General features: G+C 37.8%; 1 protein-coding gene across 2 annotated transcripts in view; it reads left to right on the top strand.

The window, feature by feature from the left end:
* Window positions 1-2,520: 2,520 nt before the first annotated feature.
* Window positions 2,521-23,493, top strand: part of LOC121388595 (vacuolar segregation protein PEP7-like) — a 67,047-nt gene continuing 46,074 nt past the window's right edge. Inside the window, exons 1-13 of one of the 2 annotated variants that reach the window (XM_041519999.1) lie at window positions 2,521-2,615; window positions 4,784-4,913; window positions 6,180-6,285; window positions 7,702-7,792; window positions 8,732-8,849; window positions 10,883-11,049; window positions 12,549-12,743; window positions 13,844-14,041; window positions 15,925-16,029; window positions 17,939-18,163; window positions 20,529-20,642; window positions 21,217-21,315; window positions 21,978-22,148. In XM_041519999.1, coding sequence (XP_041375933.1) covers window positions 4,805-4,913; window positions 6,180-6,285; window positions 7,702-7,792; window positions 8,732-8,849; window positions 10,883-11,049; window positions 12,549-12,743; window positions 13,844-14,041; window positions 15,925-16,029; window positions 17,939-18,163; window positions 20,529-20,642; window positions 21,217-21,315; window positions 21,978-22,148 — 1,698 coding nt within the window. In that variant the 5' untranslated portion in view covers window positions 2,521-2,615; window positions 4,784-4,804. Of the gene's footprint in view, window positions 2,616-4,783; window positions 4,914-6,179; window positions 6,286-7,701; window positions 7,793-8,731; window positions 8,850-10,882; window positions 11,050-12,548; window positions 12,744-13,843; window positions 14,042-15,924; window positions 16,030-17,938; window positions 18,164-20,528; window positions 20,643-21,216; window positions 21,316-21,977; window positions 22,313-23,493 lie in introns of those variants that run through there. The other variant, XM_041519998.1, reaches the window with a different exon arrangement.

The following is a 23,493-nucleotide window of genomic DNA, read 5'->3' as shown; positions in this document are numbered from 1 at the left end:
TCAATTAATTGATTTTTAAAAAATATTATTCATTAATTAAGTTTATTTATTTTATTATTATAAACGTTATATTCCATTAAATATCGTGGAATAAACTCGTGAACCCGAGACGAATAATAATAAAAATAATCCGATTATCCACCAACAGTTTTTCAATCACATTTTAAATATGCTCACAATGGCCGGCGGGAATATTCGAGATTTTGTTCGTAACTGAAAATTGGATTAATGCAGGATTACTATTTGGACAAACTGTCTATTTATGCGTAAAACGTGACTCGGGAAGTTTTCTTTATACAGTAAGTGTTTATATTTATTGGTACATCTCATATTTCGCCAGGAAATAATTAATTCCATGGTTGTATCGATTCCGCCTGAAATCTGGGCGGAAACTGCACGCTTGTTTTTGCTGTTCAAGTTGTAAACATCGGGTCCAATAAATGTCAAAATGTTAAAAAACGGACCGTAGATGTTTACCTTGGTGAACTAGGACAATAACTGCGTAATAAGTTTACTTGACCGCTCATTAGAGGAAATGACTATTAAAATTGGTTTATCAACAGTGTCCATAATCGATTGCTGTGAAAACAAAATATGATGTCATGGTTAAAATGCAGATGGAATGGTTTATTTACTATATATGTAAGTGCTGACTGCCCATTAAGCGAAATGAACTCAGATCGTCACCATTTTTAAAGAGTAAACTTTTGACGCTTTGCTGTCGGAGATACCTTTTTACGTCAAATGTACTTAGAGGACCAGCAAATGCTGAACTAGTGCATGTCACTCATTGCACCGTAATCACTTCAGGCAGTACAGTTATCAGATAATACAAAAATCGGGTCATAATTGATTTTAATAACGTTTTTATAAGGAAAAATCCAACAGAAACCTTTACAATAGACTGTTACCTGTATCAATCATTATACAAATTGTTACGCTACATGATTCTGATGGAGTCCGGCGATTTCGCCACCGGTCGATTTCGCCCGGATGATCTCGCGGGCGAGATAATCGTAAATTCCATATACTGCTGGGCGAAATCGCCGTACTCTATATACATATAAGCAGACGGGAATGTCACTGTTTATTACAATAAATTGGTTATTATAATAATATTTAATTAATGTTTTGGATTTGATACTGTTCTTTATTCCCAAGCTTTTGTTTTTTCTGTCATTGCTTTTGTTCAGTTTACTCCATATCAGCAAGGTTGGGCGAGATCGCCGACGTTTTGTGTACCATTTCATTGTACACTTACTTATTGTTTGAGAACATATCAATGTAACACATTAATAAAATTCAAACTGAAACTGTCTGTTTTCTGTCTTTCATACTGTTTACAACAAAGTTGGCCCGACTGACAGTACTTTAAGCTTATTATTATTCAGTGCATGTTTTGGGTTTGATATTGGTTTCTCAAAAAGTTGGGCGGAGTAAACAGAAACAAAAAATAATAATATATAAACATCCACACAATGAGTTTATAAGGTAATTAATGTTAGTAATATAAACATTTTAAATCATAAAATTCCTCTTTAGTTAGATATATAGTACGGCGATTTCGCCCAGCAGTATATGGGCCTGGGCGAGATCGCCCGGTGGCGAGATCGCCCTACTTCATTCTGATAACTTAAATCCGGGTCGTTTCGCCCTAAAACCATTTCGAACCCTGTGTTGTTACGCCCTTAGACCCGTCCACCCAGGGTTGGTTCGTTCTAAATCTTATTCGTGCCTAGTCGTTTCGCCCCAAAGGTGAGTCGATTCGCCCCGATTATATATTTATTAGTGTAATTTTTTTGTTCGTTCATGGAACTCAAGTACAGTTGACTGTGATGAACTCTCACCCGGTTTGAACTGTTGAATAACAAACGTTATATTACTGTAATTGGATCAATGCAAATTGACACTTTTTACAAATTATTAACATAAGGACCAGACAGGGAGGACTTAGTGTTATTTTAAAAGGTATTAAAATGAGCACTTATTGTAGGATAAGCCAACATGAACTACAGGCAACAATGACTAATTGATACATATTGTATCTCTGAAAAGTACAGCCGACCTGGGACATGCTTCATAGTAGGGGCCTATGTCATTGTTAAATGTTAATTGCTAAAATTGTTTTGATGCTCTTTTGAGGAAGACATTTAAATCTTGAAGATTTTTTTGTTTGTTAGTTTTTCAGAAATAAAATTTACATTAGGCCTAAATGAGATTACTAGTCAAGTTTCAGAGGTAGGCCATTGAGGTAGGTTAATTTTTATTAGTGTTAAATCAGGGGCGAAACGACCTGTTACCTGATAACTTAGCCAAAGTTTAGACTAAAATAGTCTATCTTGGGAGCTAAATGCATTGATACATCCTGCTGAATATATTGCACAAATAAAATAATATTTTATTTGCCCAGTGCGTTCGTTAATTAACCTTTGTGTTAGTTATTAATTAGTTAGCATTTTTATAATATATTGGTTCGTTTCGTTTCTTTCTGGTTCGTTTTTGTATAAAATGTGAGCCATGAAAAGATAAACAAGTCACAAAAAGTTGACCACAAATGTTTGTAGATAACAACTCACGTGATTTGTTTAAAAGAACCATGTTAGAATATTAACCAGGTATGAATTACAGTTATTTTGTGTCATTGTCGTTTTTTATTCTGTGCCATTAACCTGTCAACTAGGCTTTAAAATACCAGAGGGGCGGGAAGGAAATGCTTTATAATCATAATGATTCAGATAATGGGGACCACAGGTACCCCCAAACAAAAACCCCTAATACAAATACTATAGTTGCCTATATAACGTTACTATAACATCTGACGTTAATGTTTGGGGACAACATAGCGGTAGGACTTTCCTTTGGTTCTGTCACGTATAACAGGCTTTGATGAATGGGGAGACCTTGCAGATATTATGCCCTACAAGTACAAGTCGTATGCCAGCTTGGCATGTGTACCACTCTGGTATATATATATATATATATCAACTTGTAGGCCATTGTATGTGCTATTCTGTCTGTGGGATGGGGCATATAACGGTATAATATTCGCCTGGACCTCCCCCCCCCTCCCCCACCCCTAACTAAATATCTGCCTTGTCCCCCGCCCCTAACTAAAAATAATAATGGGGCGGGGGACCAGGCAGATATTTTTCCGAAAATCTCACCAAATTCTCTGTTACACTTCAAAAACCCAGTAATTTTGTAACAAAATAACAATTATTACATAAAATTATTTCACCAAATTAAAATAAAATTTGCCAAGTGTTTTTGAAATTCGCAATAGGCAAATTTGGCAAGTGCCTAAGAAGGCCCCTGGAAGACGGCATCCTGAGTGGGCGATCATATGATGGTACGTCACGAATAGGTCAGCGACCGTAGAATTCTGCTGTCTGAAGTTTGCCCAAGCTTAGCTGAATGTGGGTACTGTATGGTTTCTTTCTGTAGTGTGTGTATTAGTGATTAATATTTGGATTTTTTTTAATGATGTAAATGTATTTGACGTCAAACAGGATTGTTATGGTATTAGGGTGGGAATATCTGACTACTGTTTGGATGGCAGCGATTGAAAGAAAATTACATAGTTTGGTCTCTGACTGTCATGAGGGGCGGGACGTAGCCCAGTGGTAAAGCACTAGCTTGATGCATGGTCGGTGTGAGATCGATCCCCGTTGGTGGGCCCATTGGGCTATTTCTCCTTCCAGCCAGTGCGCCACGACTGGTATATCAAGGCCATGGTATGTACTATCCTGTCTATGGAATGGTGCACACGAAAGATCCCTTGCTGCTAATTGAAAAGAGTAGCCCATGAAGTGGCGACAGCAGCATTCCTGTCTCAGTATCTGTGTGGTCCTTAATCATGTGTCCGATGCAATACAACCATAAATAAAATGTGTTGAGTGCGTCATTAACGAAAACAGTTCCTGACTAATGAGAGCGTATAACCTTCCAAATGTCCATCTAGCTCTCTTACAGTCAGAGTACTCGGGCTAAGCTCTGGCATCACAGTTGATTATTCTTGATTTAAGAAGTTGCTCATATTCATCTTCCTTCATGGCCCTAGTAAAATCAATGCAAAATTCTGCTGTCACCCCCCCCCCCCCCACCCCCCACCCCACCCCCAAAAAGAAAAGAAAAAAAGAGTTAGTTTGTTTTGTTTTACGACACCACTAGAGCACATTGATTGCTATTGGATGTCAGACATTTGGTAATTTTGACATATAATCTTAGGGAAGAAACCTGTCACATTTTCCCCCATCAGTCTTAGAGAGAAAACTTGCCACATTTTTTCCCATTAATAACAAGGGATTTGTTACATGTATTATTCCACAGACAGGATAATACATATCATAGCCTTTGATACACCAGTGATGGTGTACTGGCTGGATCTTTCCGTTCTTATAATCGCTCTCTCAGTCGGAGATAACTATATAATGAAAACACAGAATATTCGCCTACCACTGGATAGTCGAAGCTTCCCGCTCCAGTACAATAATAACCATATGTTTGATGATCATTTTCAAGTTCGTCGATAACAGATATTTCACATAGTAACAACTAATACATTATACACACACTACAGGAAGAAAGCCGACAATGTTCCAGTTAAATAAGAAGGGTAGTTCTCGTGTCCTTTTTCTGTATTCTGTTTGTGAGACGCTGCACGAAGAAAGCCGAGACTCTTAGCTGAAACACAAACCATTACAGCCATTTGTTTGTTTACAACAGCTGTGTCAGGTAGTAAAACCATTATGCTAATTAGGCGATCTCGTTTTTTTTTATATAGAATAGGTGTCCTGACCTTGACATGGGCACGTTTGATCAGCAGACGGGTGACCCCAAATCACTGGCCACCTACTTTAGCCGGATAGACATACTAACAGCTCCACAGACAGAACAAGAAGAGCCAATCAAAGGTAAATATGATAATTAAAGTTAACATTCTGACTACTGCATTAATTTTTGACAAAACACGTTGAGGGGGTACAAATTTAGAACTTTTACTCACATGTTTACACTTAAATTGTTTTTGTAAATACATAAAATAAAGTTTATATTTGAATCAGTAAGTATTTTTGTGGCGTTTTAAAATTTTATTGATATTTTAGATCAGTTATTGATGATTAAAATTAAGCTTAAAATGGAAAAAGGTGTGTTTACTATGTCCGGTATATGGCCATTATTCCCACTGACTGTTTTTCTGATCAGAATTTGTTTTTGGAAATAAACCATGATTCATATCCCAATATTTGGTGATTTTCGTTGTTGGTAAAATGGCCAAATTTATTATTAAATTAGCTGTCACAGTCAGCTATCAATTCCTGAAAATGAACACGACGTTCCGCCATTGTTGTCAAGCGAAAATACTTGCCGAAAACCACTTTTTCAACTCAAAATTTCTAGCTGCTGCATGGACTTTTTTGTAGATGTTTGGTCAACTAATTGATTTCCGTTGTTAGTTTTACGTGATTTTGTTAAAAAGGACAAATCATATCTGAAATCCTGACATCAAGACTTAAATCTTAAACATTTCTATAAGCACTACAACTAGTCTTCTTGTGTGAGCATTCGTACATTGTCTACAATGTTTCGTACATTGTCTACAATGTACATCACATGTTTTAGTAATATTGCTTTTACATGAATTTTTTTTCTTTCAATATTGTGTGCAATAGAACATTCAGCTTTGTTCTCTGTGCAGTTACAATTTTTTCTGGTAAAATATTAAAGATTTATGGAATATTTTATGATAAAATTTCCAAGATTTTTTTTTCTGTATGCAATTAACCACTATTTGTCTTTATAAAGCTATTCAATTATGTGATATAATTTGTATTGGTTTAATGCTAAAAGGTTCTGTGCAGCAACATAATATGCAAATAACTGAGTTATGCTATAAACCAATATGCAATAAAGTGGTTTAGACTGTATTCCAAAAATGCATATACATGTGTAATATATATTCTGCACTCTTTTAATGGACTACTTGTAGATGATTTTTGGACAGTGTTATGCAGCACCTCAGTAGTCAAATTGTAAAAAGTGGTTTCACAAAAATAATTCACATAACCGAAGAATCGGTTACCTACATGCAGGTAAAAGTCCCATGAACCGACTTCTGGTTACCTCAGATTATGAAATATTGTCCCCTTGTACAAACTGTTTGTTTTTTGTTTCTGTAGATATCACAAAGCGTCACTGGAAACCCCAAGAGTCCCGATCTGGCTGCTTGAACACGACTTGTAGGAAACAGTTTTCTCTGATAGAGAGACCCCACCACTGTAGGAGGTAAGCAGTGTTCATTAGTGGTCAGAAGGCGGCCATTTTCATCACCTACTTTAGCCTCCACTGCAACATACCTTTCATGCTTACAATTATATGTCTCATTGCACTCAGTAGATATAGCCGCCTACGTTTCATGCATACTATTGCCCCTTTTTTGGTCTATGTTGGTATCGTACGCACACATACCCTTTTTCTGATTTCCAGGCCTTCAGATTTTATGGTAAAGATCGTTTCCGGTACCGTGTTGGTAAAATCACTGAACTGAAATTTCATTTCCCATGATTATTATATCGAGTACAACTATTAAACGAAATTAGTATATATATTTTTTTAAATTCTAATTACATGTCTGATATCACACAATCACGAGGCCCAATTTGGAGTGTTGTGTTAACCAAGTTCCAACACATTCTCAAATCAAACACGTTACTAGTGATTTCCCTAGACATTTGGCAAGGCATGGTAGACCAAACACTTCTGGGGCATTTTCAGGGCACTTGTTTTTCATTAAAAATACACAAATATTAATTGAAATAAACATTAATGTAATTTATGTGCTTGCTTTAATATATAAAATGGCAAAATATATAAAAGGCATATTTTATTAATTAATAATACCTTTTTGGGTGTTTTATAAAGGCAATTTTAGAATTAATTAGTGAAAAAGGCTTGTTTAATCTCAGGGCAGCATGGTGCTGATTAAGGCAAGATGGTGTTAGGCTACTGAGGCATGGTGCTGCACCATACTAAAACAAGCTAGGGAAAACATTACGTTACATATGAACCAAAATTACTGGCACTAATTATTGTAGTGTATCTCTTAAATATAGGGATCAATAAATAGTATTTAAATTCAAATATAATTTTGTGGAAAATATTTAACTTTCTGACTACTGTCACTGAAGTTGATTGACACGCATATGCTGGAGTACTGAAGGTGGCAATCAAATAGGCCCCATTATTTCCTGTGGTTTTATTATGGGAGGAAATGACGTAGACCTAAACTTTAATTTTTATTTAGCTGTCAAAATCACAACAGCATGCGTATAAGGGAGAGGGTGTGCCGAAAATCAACTTTATATTGAGTTTGAAAACATGTCTCTTTGCATAGATTTTTGCGATAATTTAAATCAATGGTATTAAAAATGAGTTCCCATGACTTGTTTTCATGGAACCTAAAACCAGTTTTCTATGGGTTCCCATGATTACAAGGCACGGAACTGAAAAAATGTTCAAAAGAAATTTGAAATCCTAAGGCCTGGATTTCTGTATCATTTTACACATCCCTTTTTTTTCACTTTGTATATCCACCCCGGATGGCTTATGCAACTTCACTGAGGTTCATCTAAGCTCTCTCTTACCTCTGCAACTCATGATGTGATATCATTATGTTTTCTCAAATTCTGCTTGTGTTTTCAGATGCGGAGAAATATTTTGTTCGAACTGCGTGAAGTTCCGCAGGAAGTTGAACAAGCTAGCAAACCCTGATCCTGATGGCAAGACATACAAGGTTTGTGTATTTGTCTCTCTTAACTTTCATCGATCTAGGGTCAATTTCCGTCAGTGGACCCATTGGGCTATTTCATGTTCCAGCCAGTACACCACAACTGGTGTAACAAAGGCCGTGGTATGTACTATTCTGTGGGATGGTGCATATAAAAGATGCTTAGGTGCTAATCGAAAAGAGTAGCCCATGAAGTGGCGACAGCAGGTTTCCTTTCTCAATATCTGTGTGGTCCATAACCATATGTCTGATGCCATATAACCGTAAATAAAATGTGTCGAGTGTGTTGTTAAATAAAACATTTCCTCCTCCCTCTTAACTTTCAACTGTTTTGTGTTAAACAATGTATATTTCACATACTAGAATGAGCTGCCATATTGATACAATACTGATATAAAGAGAGACATCTTAGTATATACCAAGTCAAATTGAAAACTTCACAACCGTTTCATCTTGGCTGATTACCAAGTATGACAGAAGAACAAGTTAAATAAGGTATTTTTTATTGTATGACGTCCAAAGAAAGAATTTTGAGTCAAAAATCTGTTCTATGCGCCCACAGCATTACAATATTTATTCCTGAAAAATACCTCCTTTCAACACTCATTGACTTTATTCAAAGTTTAGATTGTGAAGTTTTTAATTTGACTCAGTATACATTTTGAAATACCTCTGATTACATAGGATAGTTATATATTTTCATGTTTTGTGGTGGGTGTTTTTGCTAAAACTACCATAAAAACAAATATCTTAACCTTATAGTATCAGTGCTGGGTGACGTCATGAACTGTGCCTTTTTATTATGTTCAATTAATAGTGGTGTGCCGCACACCATCATGTCTACAAGCTAATTAAATTGATAGTGCACTGTCACTCTATGAAAGGTTTTAAGAGGAGCAGATATTCAGTTAGACATGTTATATTAAATATTTTTGACATTTTTAGGTTTGTCAGAAATGCTACGATGAAGGCCGAGTGACAGAAGGATGTATACGCAATTTAACGGAGGAATTCAGGTGGTTACGAGCTGCAGGAAAGAACAGACATGCTGTGATTGCAGCTGGTAAGCAGATATTTAAATAATGGTGCAGGGGCAGGTCAAAGATTGTGTAAAGGGGTTCACAACATTCTCAAAAGGGCAATTTGAGTTTGTCAAAGGCAAATGAGCTGAGGTCCCAAAAGGAGTGATTTTTTTTTGAGGGTTCGGGGACATCCTCCCAACAACATTTTTAAATCCCCTCTTTGTTAGTAAATTGAAACAAGTTATAATCATGTTTTATTTTATTGCTTGTAATATATTCATATTGTAAAATGTTTGGAGAGGCCTTAATATAGGGTAACGCCTGTTGGCCAATTCCCAGATCACTACTGTTTTTTAATGGCAATAAATATTGTTTAAACAAACATTTTCAAATAAAGATGCTCCGAGCAGTTTAGTTTTGTATATTGTGGATGATAACTTATGGGTTTTTTTTATATTAATTTTGAAAAGGGCCTTTCAAACTGATGGGGACAACGTGGGACAGCTGTAACCCTTATCTAGAACTGCCTGTGCAGTGCGTAATACATTTCATGTCAGTGAAATATGATGCTTGAAAATTTATATTACGTATTAATAATTTGTTCAGGTCAGACAAGTGCTCACTGGCGGGAGAGGCTGAATAAACACTCCCCTTTATTTCAGGTCAGAGAAGCGCTAACTGGCGGGAGAGGCTGAATAAACACTCCCCTCTTGGGGGTCGAAACTCGCCAAAAAATATGGTGGCCCCAAAAATAATAATGGATTTTGGCAAATTATTATATAGTAAGCAAACCACAAACCACGAGCAAGATTGTAATATGTAATAAATATGTATAATACAAATATTAATAGTAGCTCATATGTTATAGCTTTAAAGAAAATCAACCAAATAATATTATTTGGCCAATTAACACCATTATTTTTTTGTTTGTTTTTGGACATTGGTTGCATTTGGCGACCTCATCACACACCATTTCGAGCCCTGCCTCTGTTTCAGGTCAATGAAGCATTCACTGGCGGGAGAGGCTGAAATTTCGGTATTGAAAAATGTTTCACACCATTTCGTAAAGCACTAACCATATATCTGACTTACGTAAAATGGGTTGTGTATAAATCAGATGAAATCCTTGTGTGTGAAATTTAATTTTAGTTAGATGAAATTAGCAGGTGAACTTTAAAATTAGCAGGTGAACTTTAACTCAGGCATGTATTTAAAGCCAAGTATACTGAAAATATTGCTCGATATCGGTATCAGTATTGGTATTGTGTCAGTACCGAATACCGTACCGATACCGAGGTAAATCACTCCCAAAATACCAATATCGATACTGAACCTCAAATTTCAATACTGCCCAAATTTACTGGCGAAAGATGCTGAATAAACACTCCCCTCTGTTTTAGGTCAGAGAAGTGCTCACTGGTGGGAGAGGCTGAACAAATAATGTGCTGGGGTGTCATCTGACATTCCTCTCCCCACTGGCGGGAGAGCCTGATTAAACACTCCCTTCCTCTCTGTTTCAGGTCAGAGAAGTGCTCACTGGCGGGAGAGGCTGAATAAACACCCCCTCCTCTGTTTCAGGTCAGAGAAGCGCTCACTGGTGGGAGAGGCTGAATAAACACACACCCCCCCCCCCCCCCCCCTCCTCTGTTTCAGGTCAGACAAGCGCTCACTGGCGGGAGAGCCTGAATAAACACTCCCCTCCTCTGTTTAAGGTCAGAGAAGCGCTCACTGGCGGGAGAGGCTGAATAAACACTCCCCTCCTCTGTTTCAGGTCAGAGAAGCGCTCCTGGCGGGAGAGGCTGAATAAATACCCCCCTCCTCTGTTTCAGGTCAGAGAAGCACTCACTAGCGGGAGAGGCTGAATAAACACTCTCTCCCCCCCCCCCCCCCATTTCAGGTCAGAGAAGTGCTCACTGGCGGGAGAGGCTGAATAAACACCCCCCTCCTCTGTTTCAGGTCAGAGAAGCACTCACTGGCGAGAGAGGTTGACTAAACTTTCCTCCCCTCTGTTTCAGGTCAGAGAAGCACTCACTGGCGGGAGAGGTTGACTAAACTTTCCTCCCCTCTGTTTCAGGTCAGAGAAGCGCTCACTGGCGGGAGAGGTTGAACCTGGAGAAGGAGTTCCAGCGTCTGGTCGATGGGTTCCAGACGATCACCAGCGAGTCGGAGATGAAGAGAACTCTCCAGGAAGTGAGGAGCATGGTGTCTGTGCCGGAGTGGCAGAAGTCATCTGTCTGGATTGTAAGGAACTAAACATTTTATTAATCAAGTATTGTCTTTTATTTCCTTTATGTTCATTGGGGGTATGAAAAAAAAAATCATCTTTGCCGATTCACACAGTTTGCAGATGATTTTGTTTTATTCATACCTAGATGAACATAAAAGAAATAACAGTCAATACTTATAATTAAATTTAAAACATACTAATAATAACATTAAAAACGAGTACTTTATTTGGAATTATTTTTTATCAATATATATTAACGCTCAATAAGACAACTTGCCCATATAAAATGTCATCAGATATAATGATGTAATTTTTGCGTTCATTAAGAAATGAACAAATTCGCGGTGCTGTGTCTGGACCAATGGGATGACATTACATTGTAATGAATGTAAGAGAAATTTAATTATAACATGTTATTTCTTTTCAATTTGATCTGTCCTCAACGAATGCATATTCCCCTAAGGATAGTAGTGTGGTTCGAACATCCCAACGGCCGAAATTTCTTCTACTGCACACCCCTTCCTTTTCCAGTCACATGACTGTAACTTCCTTCTTTTTCCTTTGCTTTTGCGGTTCAGATGTATTTATAAAAGAGAAAACACCTCATGTTTTCTCCAATTTTATTAAAGGTACATGGTTTTTCAGCAGTATATGATATGATTCTACCTGAACCTGTCTTGTTTTGGAATGACAGAAGTTGTTGGTTTTAATTCACACAAAACCCCACCCCAAAACCCCAAATATATTCTGTAAAAACAGTTTGCAGGTTTTCACCAGCATTGTCAAGCCATAATATGTGATAAAAATTGTAAACCTAAAAATGTGAAGTGAAGTCTAATACCGTATATATCTTACTAGTTGATTAAACATTTCAAACCATCAAAGACACCAACTCCAGTCATTCGCTATCCGGCAGTGTATGTGACTATTATTACTTTTTTATTACTAAATTACACATTATTTACACATTTTAGCAAATCCAGTTTCTGGCCATCCTAGTGTTTGTAATAAAGTTTGTTTGTTTTGTTTAACGACACCACTAGAACACATTGACTTATTAATGATCGACTGTTGGATGTCAAACATTTGGTAATTCTGAAATAGTTTTAGAGAGGAAACCCACTACATTTTTCCCTTAGTAGCAAGGGATTGTTTATATGCACCATCCCACAGACAGGATAGCGCATACTGTGGCCTTTGATATACTAGTCCTCATGCACTGGCTGGAACAAGATATAGCCCACTGGACCAGCCAACCGTAATGGGGATCGATCTCAAACCAACCGCATTGGGCTATTTCTCACTTCAGCCAGTGCACCACGACTGGTACATCAAAGGCCATGGTATGTGCTATCCTGTCTGTGGGATGGTGCATATAAAACATCCCTTGCTGTTAATCAAAAAGAGTAGCCCATATATGTGTGGTCCTTAATCATATGTCTGACGTGTCATATAACCGTAAATAAAATGTGTTGAGTGCATCATTAAATAAAACATTTCTTTCTTTTAACAGCAGGAACAGCTGGCCGACTCGTGCCAAGTGTGTCGCAGTAAGTTCGGAGTCCTGCGTAAAAAAGTCTGCTGCAAGGTCTGCGGCATTGCCGTGTGTAAATCGTGTTCTTCCAAAGATCTCCTCGTCTTTCTACCCGACAACCAAGATGGTGAGCCGCATACGTCACCAAAACTGGCCATCATCAAGATTAAGGGAGTACGTCGATTGTCATTATTTCAGTCTTATTAACACTTTGCAGGTCTCTGATACTTTAAAGTTTATGTAAACCATTTATGGATTCCACCTAAAAACTAAATTAGAGGGGACCCATTTTATTTGGCATAAACTGTTACAGCCATGTATAGGATGTCCTAAATGTAATTTAACTGGTATGTACTGTCCTGTCTATGATGAAATGCATATAAAAGATGTCTTGTCAGAAGCATGTTTCATTTCTTTTGACCAAGTGTCGAAATGTTATACACCAAATAGCTGTAAATTTAAATGTGCTGAGATGTCATTAAACAATGTTCCTTTCCTTTGTTCAATTTCCATTTGAGTTTCATGTAGCAGAGAATCATTTATGATGCTTCATTGTGCATAAGAATTAAAAAATAATAAAAACAATGTTAGTGGGGGAATTTATTTTTTTTAAATGTGATCCAGGGTCTTCACGAGTATTCGAGTACTCGTACACGGGTCAAGTCCAGCAAGACTAGAGTCCATTAACAGGACTCGAGTACCCGTACAAGGAAGAGCACTCTGATTTAAGGACTCGAGTACCCGTACAAGGAAGAGCACTCTGATTTAAGGACTCGAGTACCCGTACAAGGAAGAGCACTTGATTGTCAGTATGCTTGATTTACCACTTACACTTGATAGGGTCGAGTACCCGTACACGGAAGATAAGGACTCGACATGGAGGGAAAGTACCAAATCGAGTACCCGTACAAGGAAGAATGTGTGGAATGCAATACAAGGCATGCATTGATTTAAGGCATCCACGTACAAGGAAGCAGTGATTTAAGGACTCGAGTACCCGTAAAGGATGCATCTGAAATTATATTTTTACGCTATATGCTTGCCACCACTTACATTATAGGGTTTATTTTAATGTGTAATGCAATACTGGCATGATTTGGCATCATGTAGATGCAGTCTCATTATCATGTAGTGCAAGTGTCGGGTACTTTGGTCTGGGTCAAGTTTGACCCTCAAGTACTCGAGTCCAATATTTTGGACATGTGGAGGCCCTAACAGGATCACTAAGCAGACTTTTTTTCGGTAATGTCTGTAAACAGTTTCTACTGTTTCAGTGCCCAGAGGTGGAGCCTGAAATAAGTCTGTACCTGAGAACATGTGGGGAGTGTCGTGAGAAGATGATTGACAAGCAGATAGCCAATCTGGAGAAAGGAGATGACGACCTTCAAGAGAATGACTTCCTGTCAAAGTTGAACAATGTTCATCATGTGTTTTACAAAGTTGAGGTTCACATCAACAAACATCTTCCTGAGGTAACTCATTAATTGCAGAACATTATGCATTAATACAGGTCAGGTCAGGTCAGGTCAGGTCAGGTCATAGGGTTTAACATACACATTCAGAGGAAGCTGTTGTAGCACGCCTGTCATGGGTGCAGGTGTCGACTTTCACCAGCTCCTTCGCCCAGGACAGGGAAGGGGTTGAGGGTGGGTGGGAGAGGGGACCGCCCACGCTTGGCAAGTGCAGGAAGAGCACAAGCAGCCCGATCAGGGTCAGTAGCTGTAGTATAGAATTATAGCTGTTTCTGGAACCTTGCCAATTGGGGGCCATTGTGATTGGTCTCCAATAGTTGCCCCCTAGTTTTAGCCATTCTGAAATTTTGTTTAAGAATTGAAATTTATTTCTGTACACTCACTGACAGTAAATTAATCATACTTTTACATCATTGCTATAGCTTTTTGTTTCAGTTATTAAAATAAAGTTACTGGGAATTGTTTAAGAGGGACTACACCAAATTGAGCACGCATCTAACCAGTAGATCACACCTTTTGTAATAGGCAAGATTTGGCAAATTTGAGGTTGGGTCTTAGAGTTGGAACCAGAGTAATTTTTAGGTGTTTTCACCGTATCTGAAAAATATACCGTACTCGTGGAAAGATATACGGGAAGACACATTTTTATATTAACTATTGACTAACCAAAACACTCATCCACAGTATCAGGAAATGTAACAGAGTTACTGTCAGTCATGCCCACCTTACTGATATTCATGATACATTACAGTTTTCTATATTTTATATAGGCATCACTACTCAAGTACTGAATTAAATTTGGCCTCAAATACCACCTATTCTCTTATTTCTTTCCATCAGTAGTTCAGGTAAATGAATTAGTAGGGAATTGTTTTTATTTGTTTTTTTTACCCATGGCAAAGTGATGTTCACATGGCTTTAACATTGTCATGTTAGATTAATAATCTTAATCATTTGAGATTTGTTCTATTGCAGGTACTAATTTAGTTGGTCACAAAATAATGCTAGCTATTTGTCATATTGTATTTGAAAATTTAAAGAAAAGCATCAAAATAAAGTTCAATTAAGTAAACATTTCCGTTTTCAAATTAGTTTGTGACAAATTGAACTGTGATTCAAATTTAAAGTGACAGACCTTAGTTTTTAAACACTAAGGCATATTTTTCACTGTTATAGCCATTGATGATCACTGAAAGCAAACACTACTTAGATTTTATTGTTTACATTATCCATTTCCGTACACCCAAAGTGTTTCTGGTCATCCTGGTGTTTCTAATACCACAATATTCCATATTTTTTAAAACGCATGTGTGTCTGAGAAGTAACTGTTATGGAGTTGAATTCTAGTCTATTTTTAAAGATATTTTCCTGTTTTAACGTCACAGACTGTTGATTCACTCTTTTTATCCAAGGACGAGACGTAGCCCAGTGGTAAAGCACTCGCTTGATGCACGGTCAGTTTGGGATCAATCCCTGTCGGTGGGCCCATTGGGCTATTTCTCGCTCCAGCCAGTGCATCACAACTGCTGCATCAAAGGCCGTGGTATGTGATATCCTGTCTATGGGATGGTGCATATAAAAGATCCCTTGCTGCCAATTGAAAAGAGTAGCCCATGAAGTGGCGACAGTGGGTTTCCTCCTTCAATATTTCTGTGGTCCTTAACATATGTCTGACGCCATATAACTGTAAATAAAATGTGTTGAGTGCATCGTTAAATAAAATATTTCCTTTCTTCCTTCTTCCTTTTTATGTGTGTTACAGATTTATAGATTAACTAAACTTAGTGTCCATTTTTACGGGATAGAACTAGGGTCTACGACTTTAACAAGGATGGTGTGTGACCCACCTAATAATGTACATGTTGTTTTTGTTTTGTTCTCAGTACCAGGAGATTGTTGACTCGCTGCATGACAATAGTCGAGGGACAAACTTACAAGGCTCAGATGTGCCACCCAAGAGCAACATGAAGACACTTGCCAAATCTCAGGTACGAAGTTACACTAAGACAAACATTAAACATATTTTTCTTTGCATACAATAAAAAGTTGGAGGTGGGGGTGGGGGGTCAGTTTACTGTAAAAATCATCCCATCTCATTTCAGTTTCAATAAGTTAAAAAACCCACCTAAATCCCTCTTTTTTTCAGAGTAATATTACAATTTGTTTTTTAATTTTCAAAATAAATTAGTGACTGACTGAGCTAAATTAATGACTGCCTGATTCACATATGCTACACCTACGAATAAAGGGATCCCCTTTATCCATGGTCTTCGATGCACCAGCCATGGTTCACTCGTTGGTCAAGAGAAAAATCTGACATGTCCACAGAGGTCAGTTGATCCTATTACCTATACTCAAAGGCAAAAGTTATTGTGACATGGATTGTTTGGAGTAATAAATTTGTGAATGGATTTATGGATGTAAACCAGAAAAAATATGCATGAAACAGCTCAAAGAAATGCAACCAAGCAGTTGTTGCAATGATTGCATGCTTTGTGCAAAAAACATGGAATATTTGGTTGAAATCCTGTCCAGTGTTCACCATAAAAGGCCAGCTGTTCAGTTGCAAATCATTGCCACTCTGTGCAGCCTTCAGAAGTCCAGAAGTCGGAAAAACACCATTAGTGAACTGTTTGATGCAATTTCGTCATGCCATGCCTCAGTAAAAATGACAGATGGCGAGTCATAGGGATGCTTGAATCTGGGACCTCGTAGTTTGACGACGGAGATCAATTGAACGTCCACAAAAACACCATATGGCAGCGATATCAACAAAACAACCAGGTCAGGGACCGTCCCCGTAGCGACGTAATCCAAATCCTTCAACAACACTGCAGGAACTCCGGCTGATCCTTCCTCAGATCTGAAATGGCATTCCCAGGAACTTTCTCCAGCGTTTAGTGGCCTCAATGAGACGATGATGCCAGGCCTTTATCAGTGCTCAAGGTGGACACACTCACTACTGACTGTGAAATTCACTTTGGACCCCCTCTAGTGATGTGGCTCATTTGCATATGGCAGGTGCGCCCTTTTCATGGACTATTGCTCGTTTCCATACCTTTGGACATTTCTCTTTCCATGTTATAACGTTTCATACACGGCAGTAAAAACTTATCATCAGTTATCTTTGTCTTTTGTGTGTCACAATAACTTTTGCCTTTTAGTATATTTTATCTGAGGCAAACACTCTAAACACTGGACTACGTCCCACCCCAGGCATTAAAAATAATACAAGAGAATATACAGTGAAACCTCCCAACAGGACTAAGTAAAAAGTCCAGTTTTGAGAGAATTCCAGTTCATTGAGGGCCTGGTTTTAAGGGTTTCAGTTTATTATGTTATAATTTGATTGATAGGGAACTGAATTTTTAACATCACTTCTGCACATCATTCAAACAGCAGTTTTTCTGACTCTTGGTTATAAGTAATTCATTTTTAAAACATTAACAAAATTCATTACTGGAAGATTCATTGGACTTTCTTGTTCAACTTTAAGGGGCAGGATTTAGCTCAGTCGGTTGAGTGCTCGCTTGAGGTGTTTGTGTCGCAGGATCGAACCACCTCAGTGGATCCATTCAACTGATTGGGTTTTTTGTCGTTGCAACCAGTGCACCATAACTGGTCAAAGGCTGTGGTATGTGCTTTCCTGTCTGTGGGAAAGTGTATATAAAAGATCCCTTGCCACATTAGGAAAAATGTAGCGGGTTTCCTCTGACTACATATAAGAATGACCATGTTTGACATCTAATAGCCGATGATTAATTAATCAATCAATGTGCTCTAGTGATGTTGTTAAACAAAACAAAAGTTTTGCTAAACTTTAAGTGCCCAACATATTTATGACCCTAGGTTACAAGTAATTCATTTTTTTAAAAACATTAAATAACTTCATTAAAGGAAGATTTATCGGACTTCCTTGCTCAGCACGTGATGACGACACAACAGCTGAAACGCCTGAAGCCGCAGTCGTCCACCCAGTCGAAGCTGATGAAGAACTACATCAGGAGCAAGTGTGATTTCTACCTCGAAAACATGGCAGTATTCCGCGGTGGCAAGAGAAAGCTTGAGAGTACGTCACCACCAGAAGTGTTGGAGTTCATTCAGAAGATTATGGATACAAATGTAAGACTAAGACCTCGCTAGAGAAACAAACCCTAAGACTTCGTTAGAGAAACAAACCCTAAAAGACCTCGCTAGAGAAACAAACCCTGAGACCTGACTAGAGAAACAAACCCTCAGACCTGACTAGAGAAACAAACCTCAGACCTGACTAGAGAAACAAACCCTCAGACCTGACTAGAGAAACAAACCCTAAGATCTCGCTAGAGAAACAAACCCTAAGACCTGACTAGAGAAACAAACCCTCAGACCTGACTAGAGAAACAAACCCTAAGACCTGACTAGAGAAACAAACCCTCAGACCTGACTAGAGAAACAAACCCTAAGACCTGACTAGAGAAACAAACCCTCAGACCTGACTAGAGAAACAAACCCTCAGACCTGACTAGAGAAACAAACCCTCAGACCTCGCTAGAGAAACAAACCCTAAGACCTGACTAGAGAAACAAACCCTCAGACCTGACTAGAGAAACAAACCCTCAGACCTGACTAGAGAAACAAACCCTAAGATCTCGCTAGAGAAACAAACCCTAAGACCTGACTAGAGAAACAAACCCTCAGACCTGACTAGAGAAACAAACCCTAAGACCTGACTAGAGAAACAAACCCTCAGACCTCACTAGAGAAACAAACCCTCAGACCTCACTAGAGAAACAAACCCTCAGACCTCACTAGAGAAACAAACCCTGAGATCTTGCTAGAGAAACAAACCCTAAGACCTGACTAGAGAAACAAACCTCAGACCTGACTAGAGAAACAAACCCTAAGACCTGACTAGAGAAACAAACCCTAAGACCTGACTAGAGAAACAAACCCTCAGACCTCGCTAGAGAAACAAACCCTCAGACCTCACTAGAGAAACAAACCCTCAGACCTCACTAGAGAAACAAACCCTCAGAACTCGCTAGAGAAACAAACTCTGAGACCTGACTAGAGAAACAAACCCTCAGACCTGACTAGAGAAACAAAGCCTAAGACCTGACTAGAGAAACAAACCTCAGACCTGACTAGAGAAACAAACCCTAAGACCTGACTAGAGAAACAAACCCTAAGACCTGACTAGAGAAACAAACCTAAGACATGACTAGCGAAACAAACCCTCAGACCTGACTAGAGAAACAAACCCTCAGACCTGACTAGAGAAACAAACCTCAGACCTGACTAGAGAAACAAACCCTGAGACCTCGCTAGAGAAACAAACCCTAAGACCTGACTAGAGAAACAATCCCTAAGATCTCACTAGAGAAACAAACCTTCAGACCTGACTAGAGAAACAAACCCTAAGACCTGACTAGAGAAACAAACCCTAAGATCTCACTAGAGAAACAAACCCTAAGATCTCGCTAGAGAAACAAACCCTAAGACCTGACTAGAGAAACAAAGCCTAAGACCTGACTAGAGAAACAAACCCTCAGACCTGACTAGAGAAACAAACCCAAAGACCTGACTAGAGAAACAAACCCTAAGACCTGACTAGAGAAACAAACCCTAAGACCTGACTAGAGAAACAAACCCTAAGATCTCGCTAGAGAAACAAACCCTAAGACCTGACTAGAGAAACAAACCCTAAGATTTCGCTAGAGAAACAAACCCTCAGACCTCGCTAGAGAAACAAACCCTAAGATCTTGCTAGAGAAACAAACCCTAACCCTCTCTATAAATAGGAATACACATTTTGTGTCTTCGTCTGGCCTGTATATTCATATTGTTAATTATTTGTTGTTGTTATTGTTATTGATGTTATATAATTCTTATTTTCTTTTTGTTGCGGACACCAGATCGTTTGGTATTGTGCAATACCTTGAATTGAATTGAATTATATGATTTAGGTGCACTTTAGGCTTCATTTAACACTCATCTTGTAAGTAATTATATAAATGCACAAATGACTTTAGTAGTGTTAAAATCAGTTTTATTTTGACTTTGATGACAGCAAAAATAGAAATCTGGAAAATTCGTCCAAACATAATTAACAAAACAACTAAACATATATACAGGGACCTCAGCTGATATCACTACACTGTTAAATTCCAACAATATTTGTATATTAACCCAGATTCTCATTTTATGAATTTAATGATATTCTTATCCAAGATTTGAATGTTGTAATTATTGAAATTCTTCACATTTTTATATTTATCTTGAGAAATAAGCCCACTCTACATGTTGTTTAATTGCATTAGACTGGTCATGAAATATGCTGTTCTCTGTCAGAAAGTGCTAGGATGTAGCTTACTAGTAGAGAGCTCAACTGAGGAGCGATGGGTTGTAGGATCGATCACCCTCAGTGGATTCTTGTTCCAGTACGTACGCCATGACTAGTACATCAAAGGCTATGGCATGTACTGTCTTGTTAATATTATTGCAGGCTATTGTGAGCACACACCTGTATGTACGACAGCTAGTATATGAGGCTCTCGGACTTTGTGCCAAGTTTCACCTGCCTGAAGATATTCCTAAACTTTTAACACCAGTGGAACAGGTGAGTCTTTCAAAAGAGATGACTAGATGAGTTATGGCCCTTGAACTTAGGAGATGTGTAAACAAAAATTCTGGACCTTTTATTTTAGAAGTTTGATTTTCATTTATCCATTTTTGATGGAGTTAAATCACTTGAGCTTAAGAGATATGAAAATTAGTTTTCCGGACTTTTGTTTTGCAATGCCTGAAGATATCAAGATGCAATTTAGTATATAGTTTTATTATGTACTGTTACAGATCAAGTTTAACTTTCATGGTGATTTACCGACTTTTCAAAGAGTTATTGCCCATGAATTTAGGAGGCACCAAAAATTCTTGGGCTTTAGCAGTACTCTCAGAACGCTTTTTTTTTATATCAAAACAAAAGAAGAAAAAAGAAACAGGTATATTGTTTTTTTACAAAACCAATGAAAAATTGTATTAGATTTATTAATTTAACCAAATATACCAATTTGTAACTTAATGTTTTCATTATTGCACCCATCAGTTAAAAATATGGTGCTGTACAATGGAGCTAAAATGACTATATTATTTCTGTGTGCTGTTACAAGTTTAGATCTTGTTACTTTATGCAGGTGATTGAAAATGATGTCAAGACGTGTGTCATCCGAGACGGCGAGGACTGGGAACACCACCAAGAAACGACTCAACAGCTGATCAAAACTCAAATCAAGGTAAGATAACTCTAAACTACAAAAAACAAAACATGAATAATGGTTACACACCGGCCTCAATGGACATACGGCTGGTAGGTACTGGGTTTGCAGCCCGGTACCGACTCCCACCCAGAGTGAGTTTTAACGACTCAATGGGTAGGTTTAAGACATGACACCCTCTTCTCTCTTACTAACCACTAACAACTAACTCACTGTCCTGGACAGATAGTGAGGTGTGTTCCCAGGACAGCATGCTTGAACTTTAATTGGATATAAGCACAGAAATAAATTGAAAGAAAAAAAAAGGTTACACATGAAGTCTAGTAAACAATTACAGTGTCAGAACTTGATTTTCCCATGGAATATAATATTTGACAATACAGAAATGTTCTTTCCATTGAATCCTTTCTATATTATAAGAACAGTAATGTTATATGTTTTCCGTTAAGATCAGTTAAAAAAATTTATAATCAGTAACTATATCAGTAGAGCTCAAGTGATCAATTTTCAGTTATATTCAATCAATGAAACATCACTTCTAAACAGCCATGCATATTCAAAATTTATGATAAATGCAGGTGTCTGCATTTAAGACTTGAATGTATCTCAAATAAATGTGTGAAATCTTTTTTTGTAAATTCAGCCCAATGTGTTCACTTACACACTTCTGTTGGTTTCAGGATCATAAACTGATCCGCCCTTCAAGAACCTACTTAAGAAAATATGGTGCACAGCATGCAGACGAGATAATGAGGTCAAGGTCACAAGAGGTTGTCACCAAGGTGCTGCTGCAGCTGAATATGAAATCAGCCAATCGAAGGTTTCCATCCACCAAAAAGGCTTTGGAAGAGGTACTGGGCGATTTCCCTGTCAGTTCTCAGAGAATCAGTCATCAAGAGAAAGGATGAAGTACATTTAAGATAGAAGTTACTACACTGTAGAGCAGTGGTTAGATTTAAAGGGACTGTCCCAAGTTTGCAGCCATTTGTAAGATATTTCCATTAGGTAGTACTAAACCAAATAACATCTGCCTGGGTCAAAATGCACCTAACTTTTGATAGAGCAGTTAATACCACAAGTTCTGCCATTGGTGATAAATGTGATAGTATTTGTTGTCAAAAAATTAGTTTCATCAAGGCAGTAAATGGATGCAATTTTATTTAATCTAGTGCCACTGTCAAGTAGCCTTGTACTTGAAATATGTATGTGGTACCTTTAAAACCAAATACTATATTTTCTGCAAAAACTAGGAGTGTTGTAAAAACATCCAGTTATATTAATATTGAAAATGAGTCATGAAAGGTTCCACTTTCTCCAATTAGTTCTTTGAGGGAGAGGTTGTAGTACTGGGGCCTAATTCACAAAGCTCTCTTAGTATCCTCTTTGCAAGTCTTTTAGCATTGCACTGCGAGATTGCAAAGTTGCGAGAGTTTAGTGAATTAGGCCCCTGATATTTATAGATCATAGTTTGGTTGATATATAGTATATAGTGTTTTTAACCGCATTGCCACCTATGGGATCTTATTTGGTATAGTACAACCATTAATAAGGCCTTTCTAATGGCTAAAATAACTCTTTATATAAATGTTCTTGTTTAGACTATCAGTATCTCCTTATCCAGTGTGTTTCTTATTGTCTTAATCTTTGTAGTAGCTTAAACTTTTTATTTCATGATGTTTTTTCTGGTCTTCCTAATATTTGTAGTAGCGCTGGATTTCACCTCGCAATAATTTTGTACTTAAGAAAATAATATATTGTAACGGGCCTTCCCCTTTCCAAAAACTCTGAATAATACAAGTAGCGTGTGCTCATTAAATTAATGTTGGCCTCATCACAATAGATACACACTTCAGATTTAAGGTGTTGTTAACCCGGTATGAAGTTAACTTAAGATCACATCAAGAAAACAGTAAAGACTAATATTGAATCTAAGTAAAAGAATAAGTCATGTGAACACATACGATCTTTTATTTATAAGTAGAAAGAAGAAACCAAATGGTAATCCAAAAGAAATGTTCAATCACCAAACAGGTGAGAAGGTTTATAATTTGTTATTTATTTAGTCCTTGGAAAGAAGTATCAATGTTCACAGTATATTCCAAAGGCAAGCTGTTTATTATTAGAGTTGACAGCTCGCAGAACAGTATCGCTTGTCCGACGATTCCACTGTACGGAAATCTTATCTCTTGAAGATGA

This window comes from Gigantopelta aegis, chromosome 14, assembly GCF_016097555.1.
Source record: "Gigantopelta aegis isolate Gae_Host chromosome 14, Gae_host_genome, whole genome shotgun sequence".
Classification (NCBI taxonomy): Eukaryota; Metazoa; Mollusca; class Gastropoda; order Neomphalida; family Peltospiridae; genus Gigantopelta; species Gigantopelta aegis.
The sequence above is the reverse complement of the archived record's forward strand: the minus strand, read 5'-3'. Positions and strand labels throughout refer to the sequence as shown.